The following is a 23,804-nucleotide window of genomic DNA, read 5'->3' as shown; positions in this document are numbered from 1 at the left end:
TTAGGCGACGTAAAGTTTATGACTTGTAGAGAAGGCTGTTGAGATACGGGGTCGAAGGGGAGGAAAGATGTCCTAACAGAAGTTCCATGGAAAATCCTGGGAGGAAATACGGGTTAGATATGCATGTTGTACAGTGAGAGGATACACGCACGTATAGATATATTCCTAGAATATCACCTTCGGCTATGGCAGCGCCTCGCATGTTAGCCTAAATAACCGGCATTAATGAGCCTGAGGATAAACGCAAAAGGGGAGATCATAAATCACATTCAAGGCTGAAAGTTGATTCACTTCGAAAAGTCCTTGGGCCCCGCATCGTATTCCAAGAGTTAGGGTCGCAGTACTGGTCAGTTTCATGACTGTCGTCTTGAAGATTTTTTAAGAGACCGGAGGGACGAAACGGCTTGAAGAACAAGTACGAGCTGACTCGGAACCATCACAGATTTCTGGCACATGACCAACTCGAAACATTCTAGCGGGACACTTCGATTTATGAAGCATGGAAACCAGATCGGGCCCCCTCCCAAATCTTCGTCGTCGAATTCAGGATCAGAGTGCATCCAAATCTTCAGAGAAACCAAGGAGGGAAGTATGAGGTCGTCGAACATGTACAAATCGGTCGGCCAGAGGGTTAGGTGAAGCGACATTAGGTATATCGGTCTGGAAATCGCCGCTGACCATGAGATGCAAGAAAGGGCGGAGAAGCGGTCAATACGGATTGAATCTCTGGAAGCGTCGGTGCCGCCGCTCATTATTGCCCAATCAAACGGACAGTTGGAGCAACCTCCACCAAATTCGAGCGTCTTAATCTGTGCCCGTGGGAGCTCGACTTCCTGGACCTATACACCCTTTAGGGCGACAGTCCATAATTGGGGAGCACAGGAGAACGTGACGCACTGTTGTGGGGGCTATCTCCATGAACTCCAGATTGAGAGTATGCAACAACATCGGAACATTGTTTGTTACGCTCACATCGAGAGGACCTGGAAGTCGCAGATTGGCCTCCTTCCAGCGGTCCGATGTCTGTATGATAAAGGGAAGATAGGGCAGGGTCATATCGATAACCCTCGTCTTCGCCCGTCACGTTCGCAGCGACACGTAATGGCCCTTTAACAGAGTGTTTGCTGTACAGATGCACCAACGCCGTGTTGATGTCGGGAGAACATCCCTCTCCCACATATATGTTTCTCCATAGTGACGGCTCTGAAAGTGCAATGTTTCGCCACCGGGAACAAACGAGAGATATGCTGAGAGTCATCGTAAAATAACGGTCAGCTACTGAGGATGCCACTTCTTTGAAGATGAAAAGAAGAATTTCAGTGGGGAATCGTCGACTGGGGGTATTGAGGTAGCAGCGATATCCGGATATGTATTTTTTGACTTGGGCCTCCTGCCTTTCTAGCATCTGCAGGGTGGCACGTAGCCAAGTTTGGTAGCGTACGAGGTCACATTCTGCAGCGAGAATTCTCTGAGGAATTTGACAAGCTTCTGCGGTTGTAGGCAAGATATGGGCGCGGATGTTGTTCCAGATGTGAGGTGGAAGCTCATATCCAGATGTTAAAAATGTGTTATTACACTGCAAGCAGAGAGGCATTGCTGCTCCAATACTGAGTGATGCACTGTGGCACTAAATAACCGGTCAGTAGACCTATCATCATAAGCTCAGCGACATACTCTTTCTCCATCTTCATCAAGTGATACCTGACTCTTATTTTGTGGTGAGACGATGGTAGTGTTCGGAAACGAGCCTTCTCTTGGTAAAGCCTGCCACTTCTACAGTGTTACACTCGCGACATGTCATATGTCACGTGCGTAATACTGTCACGCCACGGCGTATGCTGGGCTATCGGTTTTTTGAACTAAGCAGCAGTTACGACATCGGACCACTCCTATTATCAACAAATGGAGCGTGCATTACATTAAAGACAATATTTGGTCTTACAGTTTGCCCTTCACATCTTCCGTCCCTTTCCAGACACCTGACTGGAGCTTCCCTTTCAATTGGCTATCCTACCAATCAAAAATGGTCCGTACCACTTCATCGTACCGTCCGGTACAGTTGTGATCCGTATTCTCCATGAGGTGCAAGGAATGCGTCCCAGGGTAGCGCTTGCTGAGGGTCTTTACGTACAGCATGGCGTCATACCTAATAAAGATGAGCAAACTGTTTCTCAGCGGAGACGCAACATACACCGGCACTGTCCTGTCCAGCACCCCGTGTGTCGTTAGAATATCAGTTCTTTGAGGGAACGTGGATTCCACCAGCGACCCATCAAAATTAGCGGACGTGTCTATGTCTTCGGGGTAAACTTTGGTCTTGAAGGCGTTGAGATTCAAGAGACGGTATTCCTGAGCAGCGAAGCTTTCATTTCATTCCTTGGTTTCATCGTCATCTACACATTCGATCGTCGTGAGCTGAGAAATTCTGCGAATCAGGAAAGCGCCCTCACCGTAGATGCCCTGCGGAGAACACGTTCAGTTTGACATTTCCCTGCCTGTAGCATGGAGGAACACTCACTCGGATGCGATATCGACCGGACACATTTACAAATCCCGAAACACTTTTCCCTTCCTCAGTTGTACATAGCCAGCGGACGGCGAGTATCGTACCACGAGAGTGGGCGACAATCAAATCGATATGGTACCCAAAATAGGTTGTGAGGTATTCTGTTACGACATGGAGATCCAAGACATCCTGTTCTAATGAGGTTTGCCGCCAAATACCAGGTGATTCGAAGTGCCCTCTAAGATATGGTTAGCTGTGATAGAGATGAAAATGACCAACCATCACTTACCGAAAGTCGAAGCGAAGCGTCCATGGGTAGAGTGGTAGCAAGCCTCCTCAAGAAAAGGTAGTCTTTATGGCTGATGTCTGCCTGAATAAATACCGTATCCGACTCATCGGAGCGCAACATACCCGGCAGAGCCACGAAGAATCTACAAAGCACGATTAGAACTATTTGGATTGATAAGGAACTTTTCCACGAACCAGAGCGAGCTTCCTTCTGTGCGTCGATTTTCCGGGTTCTGATTGCTCCAGAACGCCAGCGAATTGAACTAGGTTCACCAGCGTACGGACTCGGAATAAAGACCTTTGACGATATTCGCCCTGACATTGCCAGGTGGTAGCCGTTAGGAAGGAAGTTCATATTAACGCATTAGCCGAGATAGCAGGCCTATTTTTTTACGTGGGTGGTCTGTCCAAAGTAACTTTTAGGGCTTTCAAAGATAGGAAGGCGATCATATACGGTACTCACGGATAGTACGACATCGTACTCTGAGTTATAATGAAGACAGCATCAGCAATGTTTTCATGTTTTCATGATGGACACCCTCTCCAGTTGGTTCACTGACAGGAGACCGAGGTATATCAGATCCACAGAAAAACCCGCATGATACGGTCAAAGCCAATCTTAGTCGAGCAACCAAACAGCGGCCACGTACCGTTCATCCTCCTTCAATTGATTTAACACAATCGCAATGTTCTGGTAATCGCTCGAACGCCTTTGGTGCTACTGGTGCAATTGTAGTTGCTAAGAACCTGGGCGCGGCATTATTTCCATCCAGAGTATGACTATCATGACGTCGTCCCGAATTTGCATTATCCGTGGCGCTGCATATACCGGCACCACGAAGATCTCCAAAGCAGAGAGATAGAGTGGCACAGAGGGGAAGGCAAGAATACGAAAAGTCCGTGCAAACAGTGGTCGTGGTTGCAGAAAAGGATTGCAATTTCAATTTGATCTTGAACCCTAACCCTAATGATCAGCCTCTTGTCCACCCTGTACATTCGATTCACCGGCCAAGCAAAAAAAAATAATGATTAAAAAATTATCGAGGCGCAATGTTCACCTTCAAAGGCAATTGGGCCCCCTTCTCCACCTCTCCTTCGAGGGTGGGGACCATTACCCTGCACGATTCCCTCTGAATGCGAATCCAATCCTTTGTAAGTGAAAACTCAAATTTGTCGATAATCTCTACCATAAGAGCATGTAGCTCGCACACGCTGTAGGGAAGTGAGAAGCAATATTATACAGCGGAGAGAAGGAAACATACGCGAACCGCCAACCCATACAAGACTGAGGTCCACCGATGAACGTAAACCTGGATAGGTTGCTATGAGTACCTCTATCGCAGACCGGAATTATGCAGCCTACAAATTACCGTACATCCCCAACGAAACTTTGGCATTCTGCTTGACATCGCTATTCAGCCATCTTTCGGGATTGAACACATGTGCGTCCGCCCCGAAAACATTCTTGTTTCTATTGTAACCCACGATGGATGTACGTTCCTTTGGGTATGGGCAGCTCATGTAGGACTTTTCCAGGTCTCGTCACAATAGGTAGAGTCTGCGCAATGGCCATATGGACGGGTGTGTACTGGGTGACAAACGACATGATCTCTCTTGGCTGTCTAGTGTATGAGTCAACCACTCGACGCCGGAGACTGTACTTAGCTGCAATATGTGATGAAATCCTATAGACGAGATTCCAATAGCACCCATGGACAATGTACCCAAAATGACAGGAGATATGTTGAGAAAGAAAGCAGTACGGAGATCTTTCGGTCGGTCAAGTGATCCTAACAAGGCGGAGGCTGGAAGGAAGACGTTCTTGAAGTACATCAGGCAGTGCTTTACCGGATGAGCCCCACCACGAGGGGAGAGGATGTTGAGTAGTGGACCGGGGAATCTGGGAGGACATGACAGCGAGACTTCGCGGCAAAGCGAGTGCAGCGAGGATTGGCCTGGAGCAACTGGAGCAAGAAAATAGACGTATATCTTAGCAGGCGGTAAGTCGCTAAGATGTGTGGCTGTGTAAACAGTGAAGATTGCTAACTAATTTGGAGTCCATACGACTGTACCTGCGGTCGTGGCTCGTACTCTCAACAGAGGACTCTGTAAAAACATGATTAGTTCCTTCGTTCAGTTTGTAGCGTTGTGATATTTCCTGCTAACTTGGATATGACTCCTTCGTTCATCCATTTTCCGTCGGGGGGTTTGACAAGAAAGACCTTAGGTCCACGGTCTTCCTCTCCGACAAGGAGACGAGCGTGTACGATGGATACACAAGGAACCCCAGATGGAGCAGTCGGTTACATGAACCTTCTTATCTGTAGAATCCAAATGTTATTTTAGAGGAGATCTGGACTACTGACTTTGCTGCATGGGCTACTGGAGGGTGAAACTCGAACTCTCCACTTGGTTGTAATCTCGCCGTGGTCTCCATGTTAATAATATCAAGACCGTGCCCAAGTTCCGTAAGACAGTATTGCCCGCTGAGACAAGGATTAGAAAGAGAATCCGCCATTCAGGATCATCAGACGTACTTCCATTCGAAACTGAGAAGGCGATCGATGGTTTCCTTGAGGTCTGGACGACGATCCAAATACATTGCCAACGTTCCAACGTAGAGGTTGAAGTGAATGTTCAGGAGTGTCGCGACAGAGACATCCGTGACCATTAAAGGATCGTTAAGGAACGCCCAATATCTCGGTGTGACATTAAGTATATCATTGGCTGTTAGATCTTCGGCGGCAATGAGTGCATTCAAAGATTGGCGGGAATCATTGACACTTACTGAAATGTTGCACGACAGACTTGCACCTTGCATATGTAAGTTCAATCCGTTCTTCGAGAGACATATTCTCTGGAAGAATCTGCCACAAAGATGTCGTCGCTAGCTGTGATGTAGAGCGCATTGAAACAATAGGTTTGTTTACTGGGTGATGAGGCTTAATCGAAACAGAATGAGAGGCAAATATAAATACCAGCCCGTCAATGTTTCGATGGGATCTGACGTTTACGGAAGTATCTGGCTAATCCAAGAATAAGTACAGGCAGAAAGTTGGTTGCATATCGCCGAAAGCATATCAACAAGTCGCGACAGTATCGGTGACGATACAAGCAAAATTAGGTAGCCACTGGTGGTGACTAGGGATCATAACATGAGCGACACCACAGTTGATAATCAGCGCACATATAGCCACCTTGATCCACCTTTACGTTGTCACAAGGGCGCATCCCGTCATAATGAAATACTTCCCGGAGTATGCCATGGATGTGCGACTATTTGCTCTGCTGCTAGTATGAAAACTGACTCAGGTTCATAGCCACTCGTTGGAGAACAATGAGCATCAGTCACTTGAACAACGATTGCTTGGAGGGCCGGTTTTCCGCAGATACACAAAGACAGGAGGAAAGAAGGGCGTGTTACGTCGCGTCGAGGTTACGAACGGACGATATGGATGGTCGACATGCGAAGATGGTGTCGACAGTAGTCAAGGTGAATCTGAGATTAGACAGGCATTCGCCTGGACCACCCAGACAATGTCAGCCGCGCTGTCTCCGGATTCACTTAAGTCCACAGATCCTTAGCGAGCGGCACCTAAAAGCAAGAGAATATATGGCAATAGAAATAACAACAGCTATTCTCTGTAAGTCGAACTGATACCTGAAACAATGCGTTAGGATAGTCAGTTCGGAGATAATCCAGGACAAAGCCAGCATACATACCCCCAGTAAGGATACAACTCGGGCCATCAATGCATCATCAAGTTAGAAACCACTGAAAAAAATCGAGATCAAGGTGTCCCAGCCTAAATTCAGGGCATGATGCCATACGTGCCTTCCAACTAGCGAATATATGGAGCCTTATAATACAGGGATTCCTAAACGAGATGTTAGTTCTTTTCGGGGGAATAGTATACCTACCCATCCCACACACCGTTAATGGCGAGTTCGTCTGGACATCAGGTCCACTAGAACACGCGCGGCCGGGATAGTGGAGGCGTTTAAACACTGTAACTGGGCTGCATGATCGCTCACCGCCGATTCTGTTTTGTCAGCAGGTCGACCAAAGACATTGTCTCGAGGCCTGGAGAAATGCGTAAAGACTAGCTGAATAGAAGAATTGAACGAATGGCGCACAGAGAAGTCGCCTCAACTATGATTCTTCGTCATTACTGGAGCTCTACCAGTGCGCTTTGGGGACCGTCACATTGCGCGGTGGGTTAGGAGTACATATACGAAAAGTAGGAATTCTGGGAGAGGTATTATTGAATCCTAGGCGAGCTTGATACCTTCGTATTACCCCGTCGACGCCTTCGGTGACTGTCACTGTGACGATCCGTCATCGTCGAGCAAATGTGGTGGACTGGCAAGCAAGAAGTGATCCTGTTCTGACCAAAAGCAATACCTTAAGAGAGCTTTAAGAGGATAAAGATGGTGATTACACGACGACGTACCGGCTTTCGTCAATTAACAGCGCCATCATCGTCACCCAGCCAATAAATTGGCGCTTTGTATGCTCGTCAGCGTGGAAAGGACCGGTAGAGAAGAGATAAAGGAGACAGATCCACAGGAACCAGATTGTTCTCGCTAGTCAACCAATGAAGCGACACCGGTATGTAGCAGGAAGCGTACCATTTCTTATCTTCAACACACAGCGTTCATGGTCTGAAGGGGAGGCGCAACAGGAAACACTGTTAATATCGAGAGAAATAGGATTATTCACGGACGTGGGGAGCAAGGAAGGCCGTGACTGTGACGGCAGACCATCATCCTTCCTTCTTCCCTTCCTTCCACCACGACAGCAGAACTCGCTGCTGGCGACTCTTACCATCTGTCGAGAGCGACCTCAGCAAGCGTTACCCCGCATTCCCGCTATCGCTGGAAAGGACTGCAGATTGCTATTGAAGCACCTACCCGATAACTACCGACGGGAAGATATCTTGCTCACGGTCCTAGGAAGCTGTCAAAGGTCGGTTCATCATGGATATCATTACTTCAAGAAAATGAATAAAAAGTTATAGCTACATCTTCTGCCTCGCCGCGCGCTTGTCCAAACCGTCCTCTGCTCTGTAGATAGGTATTACGCAGCCTGAACGAACAAGCCTATCAACTTGAGGACCGAGCCGGATATCTGTCATCCAAGGCGAGAGACGGAGGTGGTGAGGCTGGATAGGTTGTTTGGTATGCCTCTTGCTGGTGGTGAGGCAGCGGCGGATGGTATGAGTGGTCTGGCGTCGTCGTCGCCAACCCCGATGGACTGACCGACGTCATATCTCTGTATATGGTGTTTGTGCGTTCATCGCGACTGGCGCGATGGTGCTGGGTCTTGTCGCCCCTCTTGCTATGCATGATGTCCAGCCAGTCGTTGGGCTCGGTGAGTGGGTCGTGGTGCATGGTACGCCAGAGTAGCTCTCGTTCCTCCGACGCCTTCCTGTCGTCGTAGCGTTGCTTGCCGAGGACCGTCAGAAGGAACCACTTGTCCCACTCACAAGCATTGAGTGTCGGTGCGTCGTCTGGGGCCTCGCCGGGAACGTAGGAGGAGTCGTTCAGAATTGAGAGCATATGTCGATGCGAATCGAAGGGATGTATAGGTGGTGCGTGGTTCGGTACGATATGAATCCTGCTCCTCCAGGCTGTAACTTGCTTGGTGACTTTCATGTGATTCTTCTACTACCAATGAGTTCCCCAATTTCTGTACCAGAACAATGCACTCACCAAAATCTCTCCCTCGCAGGTAAGCAGCATCACTCCTCTCTCACTCCGAGGAGTCGCCAAAGCCCTATCCCTCTAAGCTACAACATTCTCGAGGCCGAAAGTGCCTATCGGCAGTGTGGCGATCGTGGCGACTCCTCGAGTATCTTGCTCGTGGTCCTAGGAAGCTGTCAAAGGTCGGTTCATCACGGATATCATTACTTCAAGAAACTGAATAAAAAGTTATAGTTACATCTTCTGCCTCGCCGCGCGCTTTCCCAAACCTTCCTCTGTAGATAGGTATTACGCAGCCTGAACGAACAAGCCTATCAGCTTGAGGACCGAACCGGATATCCAGCATCCAAGGCAAGAGATGGAGGCTGCGTTGGATGGGTTGTTGGGTATTCCTCGTGCTGGTGGTGAGGTGGCGGCGGAGGGTACAAGTGGTTTGGCATCATTGTCGTCCACCCCGATGGGCTGACTGATGCTGTGTTGTTGTATATGGTGTTGGATGGTTCATCGCGACTGCCGCGATGATGCTGGGTCATGTCGTCCTTCTTGCTGTGCACGAAGTCCTCCCAGTCATTGGGCTCAGCGAGCGGGTTGTGGGTGACAATGCACCAGAACAGTTCCCGCTCCTCCTCCGCCTTCCTGTTGTCGTAGCGTTGTTTGTCGAGGAGCGTCAGCAAGAACCGCCTGTCCCACTCACTAGCATCGAGCGGAGGCGCGTCGTGCGGGGCTTCGCGGGGAATATAGGGCCTATCATTTAAGATCGACAGCATACGTCGATGCGAATCGAATGGGTGCATAAGTGGCGTGCGGCTCGGTACGACGTCAATATTGCTCCTCCAGGCCGTAACTTGTTCGGTGACCTTCATGTGATTGCTCTACTACCAATGAGTTCCCTAGTTCTGTACCAGTATGATGCACTCACCAAAATTTCACCCTCGCAAGTAAGCAGTATCACACCCCTCTCACTCAGAGGAGTCGCCAAAACCCTATCCCTCAAAGCTACAACATTCCCGAAACTCAAGACCTCGATCTGTAATGTGGCGATCAGTGACGACTTCTTGATATATGCGATCGTACTCACAAGGGTATAGGTCCAATCTTGGGCCTCCGATACTGGTATCTCCCAGTTCTCTATGTCATGGGGTGAGTTCATTGGAAACTGGCAGGTTGGTGTGGTCATTGTACTAATTACAAATGACCAGCCCTGAAGACGAGCCTTTGTTTTCTTCTCAGACGTCTGGCAAACCACGGCCAAGGTGGGTCCTACTTCATTCGAGGTTAATTCTCAGGCTGAGATTTATCTCTTAGGTTGGTGTATATCACTACCTGGTGCATGTACGATAAGATTTCCTTGCCCTCAAGTTATCTCCTCGATTGGCCCGCCACACGTATATCTGACACGGAAAGGACCGACCTCTTTCCTCGCTTTCGTCAGGAGTTGGTCTTCGTAGTCTTCTCTTTTGGTGGCCCTCGTACCGTTCATCGACTGGTCAAACGAATACCTGTGAGGGACATGGCGTCTGATCCTGTGGCGCAGCATCAACCTCGCTTCACACGTCCACCGCAAAGGATCAAGGTACGTAATCATTTCGTTTTCGTGCTTTCGATAAGTATCTGAACAGTACACTGCAGAAATTCCCGGTTTTCACTTGTGCAGAGCAAACAAGTGTTCTCACGAAGGCAATGGTCAATGCCGTACCAGAGAACGGTCGTCGGAAGAGGCGTACGCTCAAAATTTCATACTAGGATTTCGCCAGGTCTTCATTTTGGTGACCCTCGTACCCGTTCACCCGCTGGTCAAACAACCCCGCGACAGACCTAGCGTCAAATTTTGTGACGTAATCTCGGGTCTGACTCTGCGGCGTATAGTAATGTCACCGAAATTATGACTAGAGGAGCTGGAGACGTCTCGAGGTACACATGGAGAAGGCGGCGTTCTGATTTCCCAACCATCTGCATAGATGCACCTGATGTTACTGCTTGACCGCGTAATGGAGCGCGGTGGCGTGCGCATGAAGTCTTCTCGCGAATCTCAGGACCGCATGGTAACGAGGTGGTCTGGACGGACACTGTACCTCTAAAATCAGTCGTTATCTAGAGAATTATCCAGGATGGCAATGGGCTAAAAAAATGTGTGGGTTACTCTTATGCAATTTCAATCCTGGATTACTTATGATACTGCTCTATTGTCCTAGAACCAGGAAAGCCTATTCAATTCGTGTAGCAAGATACATTGTTTCTCTTTTCCTGTAAGGAATAATCTTAACCTGTCCTCAGTCGTAAGAAAACTGATCGGAAAACGAGGATAGCCAAATTCAAGGTCCATTTCATGTACTCGTACTGTTATGTCAGGGGTAAACATCCGAGCCGACCAACGTATTCGATATTCTTCTCGTATCAACACTCACTCCGTTTAAATGGAGCTTGATGTGGATAGGGCGACGCGCATACAGCGAATCTTGCTTGTAGCACCTATCTTCAAAAGCTGACGCGATATCCCTTTCCGGACTGAGAATCAATGCCAAAAATCCTTGGAAAACAGCCGCCAAGCCAACATGATCATTGTCAACGTAATTGGTAGTTGTTGACATTCATGTCTGCGAACCGTTAGCGATTATTCCCTTGGATTGAAGACACGAGGCGAATGGAGGCTCTTGTTCATCGTCGCTGGATGCTGCTTAAAAGACGCTTTCTCGGAAAGATCACCATGAATAATGACAAGATTGTTGGAGTGGAACACCCTCCATGTCACTCTTATCTTATATAATCACAGCTACCAATACTGGAGATTGAAGGTCAGCACTTCTCAGCTTTTGACCTTTGACTCCAGACCTGGCTTCTCCCTCTGTGCTACACAACCTACTTTCAACAGGTTATAGGCTCTGCATCTTACTAAGCCAAACAAAATTTTCATTCTCTCTTGCAAACCATTCACTAGATGTTGAAGTCTTGCTCACTTTTCCAAGAGACATTACCATCCATTTGGAAGTTGCATCCATCTATCACAGGCCATCACACACTTTAATTCCAACAGTCTCTTTTTTTTCTCACATCATGATGAATGATTCAGACATTGTTAACACCACCAAACAAGTCTGAAAGTAAGCCTTTATCTCCTTCTTTTCAAGCTTTGTGGATTCATTAGGGCTGACTTGTTTTGGTGGCTTCTCAGTGCCATCAAAGTGGCCAAATGGCTCCTTGATACACATGTAGGCCTCAAACAAGAGTGTGAAATAGTTCTAATTGCTGACATGGAGGTTGGGAATGCTATATTTAGTGGTGTCAATGACATCTGTGCTGGCAATCAGAACCACTTTGCACTCTTGTTTGAGACCTACATGTGTATCAAGGAGCTATTTGGCCACTTTAATAGCACTGAGGAGCTATCAGAGCAAGTTGGCTCCAGTGAATCCATAAGCTCAAAAAGAAGGAGATAAAGGCTTATCTTCAGGCTCATTCATCTGCAGCAGAATACCTCTGGCTTTGCATTGATGAATTATGGTGTGCTCATATCAGTCTTCTCATAGACAAGCTCATGGCTATATAGTCAAAACTGAAAGATATTCACCAACAGTAAAAATCAGACATCTATTTCAATGCCTATGATGTCTTATTCAGCATTCAGAAGAATGATAAAGAGTTTCCTTCTACTCTTGTTAGACATATCTCACAGGTTATACAGGACATCAAAGCATTCCATCCTAAAAAGTTCACTATCAATCAACTCAACAAAGAGCTCCAATTTATGACTCTCATCTGTGCTCTCCTATCTGATTATGACAATTTCATGTCATTGGTCCTTTTCCTCTATCCTCTCAGTCTCAACAAACTTGTTGCTGTCTTTCACACTAAAGAGATGCAGCACTGCTCTTATGATACCATTTCAGCAACATCATTCAAAGTGAGCACTGTTAGAGTCTAAGCCACTTATGTGGCATTATCTGATACCACTTGCAGCTGATGCACCAACTCTAGACATACCAAGGAGAAGTGTTTCAGCAAAAAGAAGGCCAAAGAGTAAGCTATGCAGCATGCTCAGAAATATCAGAATATAAAATCAGACAAGAAGGTAGAAGAGGTAAAGACAGAGAAGTCAAATATTGTAGAAGAGACCACCAGTCAAGTGAGTATTGATCTCTTGTCTCCAGCATCATCTAACTGGAATATGGATACAGATGCTTTATCTCACATAAGCTATTGTCAAGACTGGTTTCATGTCTGGATGCCACATAGTTTCAATTCAGTTAGTGAACAACTCAGTCATCTATTTAGTAGGTATAAGGACAGTTATGTTTGAGCCTAAAGAGAGGAGTGGGGAGGTCTGTGAGGCTGTCAAGTTTTAGGATGTACTGCATGTATCTGATCTTTGCAATAACTTGCTTTTACCCTTTCATCTTATATGTCATAAGAAATATAAGATCAATATAGTCAGATCATCTGTTTAGTTTTTTTAAGACAAAGTGCTTTATTTCTCAGCCACTATCAATGATAACAATATTGGATATCTTAATGGCATCACTCACACTATAAGGCCAGTAATCTTAAATGCTGTGAGCATCTGTCTACTTAATCTGACTCTATAGCATTGATGAACCTATTACAGAAGCATAAACATTGTCTGAGACATATATGAGAATTAGCTTATCTTAAATATGAAATGAACAATATGCAATCCAGTCTCAACTCAATTTGTGAACTCTGCCTGATGGATAAGCACAGGCAATATAATATTTCTCAAGAGCCCTCACTCTTTTTAACACACCCTCTCACAATTATATTCTCTGATCTTAAGAGACCCATGCCAGTTGCTACACTAGAAGGTTACCACTACTGGATCACATTTATATGTGATGCTCCATGTTTTTGAGCTGTTGCCTTGCTAAAGCACAAAAGTGATGCTCTGGTTGAATTTAAACACTACAAAGCCTATGCTGAAAATTTCTATAGCCTAAAGATCTTAGAGAAGCAAGATGATGATAAAAGAGAGTATATGAGTTGTGAATTTGATCAGTTATGTATAGACAAAGGGATATCAAGATGCTATACTGAGCCTGATGAGCCTTATCAAAATAGAATTGCAGAACATGCAAATTATGATATCACTGAAGGGGCTATTACTATGCTCTATGAAACCTGTCTCTCTTTCTTCTTCTGGAGACTAGTAGTGCTTGCATTTGTATATATGCACAACTGTTGCCCTACAGCATCACTTTCTAAAACAATACCATACACTGGCTAGCATAAGAAGAAATCTAATATCCCTAACTTGCATATCTTTGGCTGCTTAGCTTATGTCTATATCAAAAAGAACAAGTGACAAGGCCTTCAGCTATACACCACCAAATGCATATTTGTTGGATATCCATCAGATACAAAGGCATGGAAGTGCTGAGAACCTGTAACCAAGAAGTTCATTATATCAAGCCATGTTGTTTTTGATAAGTGGATGTTTTCAGGAAATACAAAAACCCTTATTAACCCCTTTGGTGATCTATTTTCTTCACTCTCAAATCTATCAGATCCTTCTATACTGCCTGATCAATAGAGACCTCAACAATAATGATTATCCAACACCAGAAAATCCTCCAGCACTGAATCTCTTATCTCCTCTAAGTCTACCACCTCCAGCATCACCTCTTCTTCATGATGTTATGACCTCTCCTGGCTCACTATTTAATAGATCTCTCTCAGACCTAACTCTATCACTATTATCATCTTCTCCAACAGACTTAGGCAAACATGAATACAGAATACATGACGATGGTCTATATGATTCTGGCTCTGGTTATAGCTGTGGAATGCACTGAAATGTCAACAATGATAATCATACAAGAAATGCAGAGAATCAAGCACATACAGCCTTTATAGAAGACAAAACTATTCTTAAAGGCATAGCTTTCTTCAGCCAGAAAATAGAGCACTTGACAATAAAGGAAAGACTGGAAGTTGCATTTGAGAGCATGACAGAAACAGCTTGTAAGACATCCACATATGATAGTGAATGTAGATCCTTCCATGAAGCTATGAAATGTCCTCCAGAGGAAGCTGCAAGTTGGTATGAAGCCACCATGCAGAAGATACAGGCACTTGTTGAAAATGATGTCTTTGAATTAGTGAAATGTCCTCCAAATCAAAAGGCAGTTAGAAGTCACTGAGTATTCAAAGTGAAATGCAATGCTGATAGATCAATTGAGTGCCATAAAGCAAGGCCAGTTGTAAAGAGATACTCATAATGACCTGGTTTTGATTACACTGAAACCTTCTCTCTAACACCAAAATAGGCTGCACTATGAGCTGTCCTGGCACTTGGTGCTCTCAAGGATTTAGAGCTATAGAATGTTAACATCTCATCAGCATTTCTCAATGGTGAGCTGACAGAAGAGGTGTATATAGAGCAACCAGAAGGTTTTGAGAAGAAAAGAAAGGAATAGGTCTGACACCTCTTTAAGTCTCTATATGGACTAAAGCAAGCTGAGAGAGAATGACACAAAGAGCTACATATAACATTGACTAATGCTATGAGTTTTGAATAAGTGAAATGCAAGCATAGTGTCTGGGTTTATAAGAGGGACAGTGAATATATCATCATTCTGTTAGGCTTTCACTAACACTCACAAATCTCTAGTACTGCTTCTGCTGGGGTCCAATTCTAGATGCTGAGTCTGGGTCTGGTTTCAATATAAAAGTATGATGAGGATGATGAGATAAGCTATAAGGATTTCATGGAGAGAGATAAAGAGGTGTGGCTGGTAGATATAGTCTGCCATTGTGGCAAGAGTATTCACACTAGATAGTCAGAGAGTGTAGTAGGTGTATTAAATCTTAGCTCAGGACTGAGGTACATCAGTGTGTACTACTGCCTTATATACTGTCTAAAGAATCCTATGCCCTACAGGTGACTATTGTCTGCTTTCCATGCTCTCTGCTCATTGTCTGGGATAACAATGACTGTGTTCTTACTTTTATTTGTTATTATTGCTCTACTATACTATTGCTATGGTGAGTTTTCCATATGCCACAGTTTCTATTGTATTCAAGATGTGAGATAGTGATGGTTACCACATTGTTCCTTGTCATCTTATTGTGCATCAACAAATAAGATATAGTCATAGTGTCATCATGTCTTCATCATCTTTTGTAAGGTGAGCTTAGGGTTGGAATTGGTAAGCATCTGCTTATTAAGCATTGGCAGGTCATGATTTAGAGACAAAAATCATGACACATTTCAGTCTTCATTGATGATATAACTATTGCCATAAAGACACCAGATGATGTTGCAAAGATCATCAATAATCTTAAGAAGCACTTCAAGCTTTGGAACTTGGGTTTAACATCTTATCTTCTTGGTATTGAGATCAAGCATGACTGAGCCAACTGAACTCTCTCTCTCTTCCAGCACCAATACATCTTAGATATCCTGCAATATGTAGGAATGGCCAACTGCAACCCTATTCTGACACCTTTGGATCCAAACATAAAACTTACAGCAAATCAGTCTCTCAAAACACTAGAGGAATATGAGACAATGCAGATAATCCCATATCTGAATGTGCTTAGCTCTGTGGCATATCTCACTATTGCTATCAGCCTGATGTTGCCTATTCTGTGAATATACTCTCATGATTCAGCAAAAACCCTGGCACAGCCCACTGAGAAGCTCTCAAATGGCTTCTATGCTATCTGAAGGGCACAGTTGACTATTGCATTGTCTACTCTCCTGACTCTGAGTCAGATTCACCAGCCTTTGACTTCAAGACTTATTGCAATGCAGATCATAGGAGAGACAAAGATAGTGGGTGTTCCACAAGTAGCTATATTATCAAAATAGAGACTGAAGCCATTAGCTGAATGAGTTGTCTTCAGGCATTTGTGACACTCTTAATGACAGAGGCAGAATATGTTTCAGCTATGTCTGCTGATCAGAAAATCCTTTGGCTTCACAACTTGTTCACAGAGTTTGGCTATTCATTCACTAATGCTTCAGTCCTCTATATTGACAATAAGCTTGCTCTATCAGTCACTCAGAATTCTAAACATCATGGCCAGGTTAAACACCTTAATCTTTGATTCTATTGGCTGTGCAATGAAGTTGAGAAGGGGCACATTCATATGGTTCACTTATGAACTGACAAAATACCAGCTGATATCTTAATAAAGAGATTGGGAAGAGAGAAGCTCAGGCACATAATTACTCTACTCAAACTTGTCTCAATATCTCTGTAGACATGTTTAGTCAAGGGGAAGTGTTGAAGTAGAACACTCTCCATGTCACTCTTATCTTATATAATTATGGCTACTAATACTAAAGATTGAAGGTCAATGCTTTCTAGCTTTTGACCTTCAACTCCAGACCTGGCTTCTGCTGTACTATACAACCTGCTTTCAACAAAAATCAGATCAATGAATTATTAGAATGAACACTTCCAGTCCAATGCAATTGGGGATATGTAGTGTATCATTTCTCACATCATGATACAGTTTGCAGACAATGCTCAAACACAAACATCATGGAAACAGAATATCACTTGCCTAGAAAGAACAAAATCACAGAAGATGCATGAAAAGTGAAGTAGAGATGTCTATTATTTTCTAATTGTGTTGCTCACTTAGGACTCCAAAAGCAGCCCTCTGAAAATGTCTCTAGGGAGGGGCCTGAAAACATTGATTTCAGTGTGTCACATGTTTGAGCCAGTGAATACAGTAAGTATATGAGTGGAGAAAGTGAAGAGAAATATGTCCAAAGTTGTACAGTCCTAGTCAATTTAAAGAAAAACTTTCTAATGTAAGCAATGTCCAAAAGAGAAATGAGAGAATGTGAAAAAATCCTAACTAACTAGAGATAGGAGGAAGGGTAACTGAAAAGACTGAGTCTGATAGGATAGTGAGAAAGTAAACCTGAGGGTGAACATTCAAGCTTATCTGATAGGATGGTGAGGGGATGAATAAGAGAGCAGTGTGCTTCTCTCTATGCTGTACTATCTTATCAGAATAGAGATCATTAATATGAAAATAACCTATTCTTAGTGAATTTTTGCTCAAATAATGCATTCCAAGTGTAGAGATAAACATCTTGCAATATATGCTGACATCAGATTGCAGAACCAAATCAGAAAGCAGAACATACAGTTTCAAAAATATGTTAGCTATATGAAAATTTTGTTGCATATGTGCAGAATACATTTTTCAATCAATTCAAATGTCACATATCTCAGAAGGATCATTCATATTTAGAAAATGAGTTCAAATGACCAAAAAGTACTGGGACAGTTTAGACAAAATCTGAATAGATGGCAGTGAGTGAATGAGCATATATTATGCTGACTTCAGCCACATAAATTTGCCTGAAAAAGAAAATTTTGTAATTTGTTGGGATTCTGTAGCTAGCACAAGATTGCTCTGCCAGAGAGAGAAGATTATACAGAACCATTTCAGTTACAATGTATAGGTATTTTCTATAAGATCTGTTGATATAGAATGAGTCTGTAAGGTGGGCAATGTGTGAGTATCCAGTATGACTGGGGTTTTAGCAGCACAGGTATTGAATATACTTAAGCTCACAGAGTTCTGAGGCTTGCATTGCCTCATCTGGTCAGATATCAACACAAAAGTAAGAAGATGAAATTGTTTAGATGCACATCAGTCATGATCTTGAGAATCATATTGCTGCATAGAATATTAGTCACAAAGTCATACATAGGGTTCAGACTTGCATATTTACATCATTGCCATATGCAAGCCAGACAGTTGAATATTCTCTCTATCCTGGTTTGTCAGTTATTGAGTATCATGCACCTGAATAGTTATCATCTATCTGAACAGGGTGATAGCCACCATATCAATATCTGATTCAACTCTCTTCTTAGTGGATCAAGGTGAGAAAGACAGAGTCATCAAAGAATACAGAGAGAGGCAGATAGCATTTGTTGAGATGAGGCAGTGACTCTGGGTAGTTGCAGGCAATTGTTAACAATATTTAGTGAAGAAAGGAGAACTCTCTGCATTAAAGTTGAGAGTGAGATCATTAATGATCAGGAGCAGCCACTACAAATCAGGATTCATGTGATTTGAATATAATTAATAATTCTGATCAACAATATCTGGTGATAAATTCACTTCCATGACTCTGTCACTAGCAATTCTTTCTCATTTATTGACAAGGAAAAGACTAATACCCTTGAGATCATATGCAAAGATATACACAGGTTTCTGGAGATAAAGAGTTTGAGCATAGTTTTAGACTATGTTAAAGCTGAAATTAGGTATCTTCAAAGACTCTTGTGATGGCTGAATCTGAATGTATGTTGACAGTGAGATTGGTGCTCACAAAGGTGATACTGATCCAGAGGATTATGTTCACAGAATTCTTTTTCACCATTGAATCAGTCTGGTTGATGCTGGAGCAAAGAATGCATATATGGAATGCTGGTCTATGTCTACACCTTGGATCAGATAGTGCTTCACCAATATCTAAGTTTTTGTTTAGTTGTTATCCTTCAAACATCAGGTCTACAGTGCAGATGATATTCAGAAAGCCTCTAAGTTAAGTAGGAGCTCTCTTGTTGTCAAGTTTCTCTTCAGTGGCACTCCACCATCTTTTTGTTGAAACCTTCTCCACTTATGTGATTTATGCACTGGAGTTTGATGATGAGACTTGCTAACTCTTTCTGCAAATATCATAACATCTAGTGAACATCTATAGATAAATCTGAGTGTAGGTGCTCTTGTACCTCATGCTATTCTCTTATCTTATCACTCATATTTCTGTAGCATGATCAGAAAAGTCTTTATGCAGCAACCAACAGCATATATGGATACTTTAATATGGTGAATAGTATCAGCATCACATATAATGCATCTGTCTCTCATGACAGCCACTGTATGCTCACCACTTTAAAACATACATTGTTTCTATCTGACCCCTTACCTCTAATCAGACTCATTCACTCAAGCTATATTTATCATCTCTTCCAAGGTTGAGCCTTACACTTTATATAGTATGTTTTTTAATTCTGCTTATTCTTTCATTTATATTCTCAGATTCAGGAATACTCTTTTGAGACTGTGGAACCATTATATAACCAACTTCTCTTCCATTATCTAGAACTATATCTTCACATCAGATTTCTCTGGAAACCACAGTCTTGCTCTTCTTTTCAGTAGCACATATCTCTATGCTGGAGATGACAGTGACAACAAGATCTGGACATTTGGTGTTGACATTGCAATCAAAGAACTGACTGATGTAAGAGTGTTAGACATGCATGCTGAAGGAAACAATCTCAGGCACTTGACAGTCTATTCCAATGATGAATACTTATTGTCATCTTATAGGTAAAGTGGATAAAATGCTGTTGACTTGAGACTAATTTCAAATTTGTTTCAGAAAGCAAATGAGGTTGCACAACTCATCAGCCAGTTTACTCCAATGTATTATATTCTCTTCTCTGACCAGATAAGCACCAACACTATTAGTGCCTAAACAAGCTATAAAATTAATGTGTGACCCTTATACAGACTTGGATTCAAGCACATGCTGGGCTGACAAAGTCCAGATATCTGCCAATGGGACATATCTCTGGGTGACCACCTGATTCTGTGAAATGAATGAAACAGGATACCTCTCCATGTTCAGCCTAAACAAAAACAGCCTCATCACTGACTGGCTCTTCTTCACTCCTGTCATAATCTTGGGGACCACATCTTTCATGAATGAGTTTGCTGCCATCATAGATATATCTGTCAGGTTCATTGAGATTTGACAGCTAGTTAATGAAGAGTGCTGCACAAATGCAGTTTGGTATGGCTGAGAGGGATGGTAATCTGATGTACACAGACTTTGTGGCATGCTTTATTGTCTCAGAGTGAGACTTATGACATCACAGGCAGCTGGCTTAATATGTGCAGATGAGACCTTCTGAAAATAAATTATTTCTCTTGTCAGAGACTCTGAATTGGAGAGAATTTTGCATGTCCACAACTGTTTTTAAGTGAATGTGAATAATGAATATCTGTGGCATGTATTATAAAGCAGATACAAAGAAATTGTTACTTGTACAACTTTCAGCTAAAGTATGGAGAATTCAATGCTTATACATATAATGTCTAAAGTTCAGAATGAATATATAGATAAGTGATAGAGAGCAGATGGATTTAAAGAGTGATGAGATAAAGAGAATATTGACTAGTTAGCATTGTGGATGAAGAATGATGTGGAATAAAAATGACAAGTAGGTCAATGAGTGACATTCATATGCTGCTTCATATTGTCTTTCCTGCTTAAAGTGCTCTTACAGCCTTCATGTGGATATTGATAAGCTAAAGAACTATGAGCACTGGAACTGAAGAGTGAAAAGGTCAAGCTCATGCCTATCTTCCAAATGCACACTCTTGATATGTTTTTTCAGATGCTCACCTCAAATGAAGCTCTGTTCACATTGTTCATATATACAAAGATATGGCTTCTTGACCTTTTTTGGGACCACCCTCTATTTTCACTCTATACAGAATAGATAGAAGCATCTTGTGAGATATTGCTACAGTCTTACCACTTCATGAAACTCTGAAGTCACAGAGACTTTTCTTCTATGACTTTTCTTACTATGATTTTCAATGAACTGCAGCTCATCTCTACTATCACCTTTTCTGCTAAGGTGCTTCATTGATCTGATTGATCATGTTCTTCTCCTTTGAGGCATTGAATTCAAAGGTCTTGGACTAGGATGGTAGATCAAACCAGAATCTGATTTGTCATCATCAGATTCTGACAGTGATAAATCACATGAAAAGCTCACATACAAGTTAGAGGCTGAAGACATCTGCAAGTCAGACTGTATTCTTTTATGCTTCTTGCTAGATAGCAAGAAGTCCTGATGAGTAGGCTGTGCATTTGCATCAGTAGAAAGCAATGCATCAGAGAGATGCTCTGAAAGGTATAAAAGGCATGCTGAGAATGATGATATGAGATCTGCTACATTGACCCACAATGGTGGTATTGAGGGTTACTATAGTGAGATGGATATTGTAGAGCCAAAAGCCCTGAGAAGATTTGAGAGAAATAGTGAAGGATCACCAAAAATAGTGAATGAGTCTGCTGTTGACAGCTTAAGAGGGCTATGTTCTTTAGAGAGGTGCTCTTCCAAAAGTATGTTTAGAAAAAAATCTGCATCCTGATTGGAATCAAAGTGAGAGAGGTAGTTGTATGAATAGTCATGAGAAAATGAAGGAAGTGAAGATTAGGTTGGATTCTCTCTATCTGCTTAAAGTTATCATGTGAGTGGTTGCTCATCTGAATAGTGATGGTGCTGATTAGTAGTAAAGATTACTGGAAACAGCAGAGACAAAATGGCCTCTTCTTGAACAACTATCCAAGACAAATTCAGAATCAATGATCAGTTTGGTCAGAAACATCTGAATCTGCCTCAGATTTCAGACCCAACTCCATGAACATATTTAAAAAAGACCAATGCATACAAGACATGCTTCTTGATTCTCTCTGTCTCACTGTACTGGATGCTTCAAAAAGATTTCAACCATGTCAATGATGCCTACTTGTACCAATAGTACCTGCACTTCATCAGAGTAGAGATAAAGTGATTACTTATTTTACACCATAGACAGTGTCTCAAATATAACAGAAACATGCTTGAGTTAGGGTTTGTAAGGTCATAGAGTGGGTGGGTAAGGACTGCTGTTTGTATTTTGTGATAGCACCTTGGATTCAATGGTCTCTGGCATTCCATCTTCTTCCAATCACCTGTTTGTATTCATCTTGGTTTATTCACCAGCTCCAAGAAATCATTTTCTCTATGGAGTACTATGATCTAAAGATATACAGTGCATTCTTGGAAGAATTTCACAAGCTCCCTCTGCAATAGAACTCATGAAATTGTGTTGGTATAGGAGATCTTAGATGCATACCTTCCATCATCTTGCAAGGGATAGCATGTCACCCAGATGATCTAAGAGATATGATACAAGAAAATTTCTCCATAATGTCTTAGATGGAACAAAGTGCTGTAAACCCTAGATCATACATCTCACCTCCATCATGCTTCTTGACACATTTGTTTTCTTATATATCCAAAGGAACTTTCATTCATTCTTTGAGCACCATGATATCATTTTTACTGATGATGTGAAGTGTTGGCACTGCACATGTGGGGTTAAACATGAGATTGGCTAAGGGATCTGTGATGCTGTATCCTGCAATGCAGACCAAAAATGTCAATGAGGATCTGACTGAGGTTTTTCAAGCTGGTCATGAATCATGGGCAAAAATGGAGTCTATCAATTGGCATACCAATGCCAAAAGAAAGGCTGCCATGGCTGCACCTTGGCTGACAACAGCAACACATTCAAACTTTTCTCTAGCCATGAGCATATTAATATTTACCTGAACCCAGATATACCCTGCCAGTGGATGTGTTAAATGTTCAACCAACTGTGTCTTTGTGATGAAAGAAGGTCACATACATCAAACATCCTTTGCATGAGAGTGTCTCTGAGCATCAGAGTATCTCTTGTGATGCTCAGAGATTCTTTCAGTCTGATAGCTCTAGTGACACAATACACATCATATCACCTTCTAGGCTGGCCATCAGTGGGATGAAAAGCCTCCTGCTCAGTTTGTGATGCATTGGCATGTAGATCAGCCAATTAGATGATATGGGGAGTGTCATCAGAAACTAGGATAATACTTTATGGGTGAGCATAGAAAATTTATAGCTATACAGACAAACCTAATTCTATATCCTTGCTGTACTCTTTTCGAAGAGATCAGAGCTAAAGACACATGATGTTAACAGCAGTTTCTCTTAGATCTGATATTAGAAAATGAAAATATTTACTGAAGATGGTTGCATTTTGGGCATATCTCTTCCACAGAGTTGTTGGCCAAGTGGACCTAAGAAAGCACAATGAAATATGCATGTACCCATGAAGGACTAAGATAGACCATGGCATAACGAATGGGGGTTGAAGGGAAAAGAAGCTGGACTGATGAACAACCTTAAGTACTGACATGTAACACTATGCCTGTGAAGAAGTAATTTCATGGTGAACCTCTTCACACAATATACATGCCACTCAAGCAAATTCTAGCAGCAAGATGGGATGTTGTCGAGAAGGTTGATTCAGCATCTGGGGACTCGCCTTATGAACTGGAGAAAGAGCCCAAGTACATATGTATAGATCGGTAAAGAGTACTCTACTCGCTGCATCTTCATTAGGTTCATTTCAATATCGATTAACAGTGGCTCCCTTGCTCGCCAGAAATTGTTCAGAACATGATGATAATCTTTGTCAAAAA

At 42.9% G+C, this 23,804-nt stretch overlaps 5 protein-coding genes across 5 annotated transcripts; 1 reads left to right on the top strand and 4 right to left on the bottom strand.

Annotated features, from left to right (window-relative positions):
- Positions 1 to 603: 603 nt before the first annotated feature.
- Positions 604 to 1,755, bottom strand: BT62DRAFT_694838 (uncharacterized protein). The gene is made up of 2 exons (XM_043181906.1): positions 1,675 to 1,755; positions 604 to 1,627 (listed from the first exon to the last, which is right to left on the bottom strand). The coding sequence occupies exon 2, from the start codon at positions 1,592 to 1,594 to the stop codon at positions 851 to 853; it is 744 nt and encodes a 247-aa protein (XP_043033186.1). The 5' UTR covers positions 1,595 to 1,627; positions 1,675 to 1,755; the 3' UTR covers positions 604 to 850.
- Positions 1,756 to 1,938: 183 nt separating this feature from the next.
- BT62DRAFT_983375 (uncharacterized protein) lies at positions 1,939 to 3,116 on the bottom strand (the record flags this gene model as incomplete). The annotated part of the gene is made up of 7 exons (XM_043189772.1): positions 1,939 to 2,010; positions 2,035 to 2,146; positions 2,192 to 2,316; positions 2,519 to 2,742; positions 2,792 to 2,876; positions 2,990 to 3,027; positions 3,059 to 3,116. 7 exons carry the CDS (start codon positions 3,114 to 3,116, stop codon positions 1,939 to 1,941), a joined length of 714 nt encoding a protein of 237 aa, XP_043033185.1.
- A 715-nt stretch (positions 3,117 to 3,831) lies between these two features.
- On the bottom strand, positions 3,832 to 5,703 carry BT62DRAFT_1013654 (uncharacterized protein; the record flags this gene model as incomplete). Its single annotated transcript, XM_043178091.1, has 9 exons — positions 3,832 to 4,006; positions 4,057 to 4,104; positions 4,158 to 4,217; positions 4,291 to 4,459; positions 4,519 to 4,815; positions 4,867 to 4,900; positions 5,178 to 5,280; positions 5,332 to 5,530; positions 5,583 to 5,703. 9 exons carry the CDS (start codon positions 5,701 to 5,703, stop codon positions 3,832 to 3,834), a joined length of 1,206 nt encoding a protein of 401 aa, XP_043033184.1.
- A 2,941-nt stretch (positions 5,704 to 8,644) lies between these two features.
- On the bottom strand, positions 8,645 to 9,462 carry BT62DRAFT_695296 (uncharacterized protein). The gene is made up of 2 exons (XM_043181907.1): positions 8,739 to 9,462; positions 8,645 to 8,673 (listed from the first exon to the last, which is right to left on the bottom strand). Exon 1 carries the CDS (start codon positions 9,361 to 9,363, stop codon positions 8,815 to 8,817), a length of 549 nt encoding a protein of 182 aa, XP_043033183.1. The 5' UTR covers positions 9,364 to 9,462; the 3' UTR covers positions 8,645 to 8,673; positions 8,739 to 8,814.
- Positions 9,463 to 9,691: 229 nt separating this feature from the next.
- BT62DRAFT_1013650 (uncharacterized protein) lies at positions 9,692 to 10,578 on the top strand (the record flags this gene model as incomplete). The annotated part of the gene is made up of 6 exons (XM_043178090.1): positions 9,692 to 9,753; positions 9,806 to 10,073; positions 10,130 to 10,220; positions 10,244 to 10,335; positions 10,391 to 10,411; positions 10,459 to 10,578. The coding sequence occupies 6 exons, from the start codon at positions 9,692 to 9,694 to the stop codon at positions 10,576 to 10,578; spliced, it is 654 nt and encodes a 217-aa protein (XP_043033182.1).
- Positions 10,579 to 23,804: the final 13,226 nt, after the last annotated feature.

The sequence above is a fragment of the Guyanagaster necrorhizus genome, assembly GCF_019112545.1.
Source record: "Guyanagaster necrorhizus MCA 3950 unplaced genomic scaffold BT62scaffold_65, whole genome shotgun sequence".
Lineage (NCBI taxonomy): Eukaryota > Fungi > Basidiomycota > Agaricomycetes > Agaricales > Physalacriaceae > Guyanagaster > Guyanagaster necrorhizus.
Note: the sequence above shows the minus strand (reverse complement) of the source record. Positions and strands in the feature narration are given on the sequence as shown.

Excerpts from the sequence above, each read along its gene's own strand:
- BT62DRAFT_694838 (XM_043181906.1), bottom strand. The coding sequence starts at position 1,594 with ATGCCTCTCTGCTTGCAGTGTAATAACACATTTTTAACATCTGGATAT.
- BT62DRAFT_695296 (XM_043181907.1), bottom strand. The coding sequence starts at position 9,363 with ATGAAGGTCACCGAACAAGTTACGGCCTGGAGGAGCAATATTGACGTC.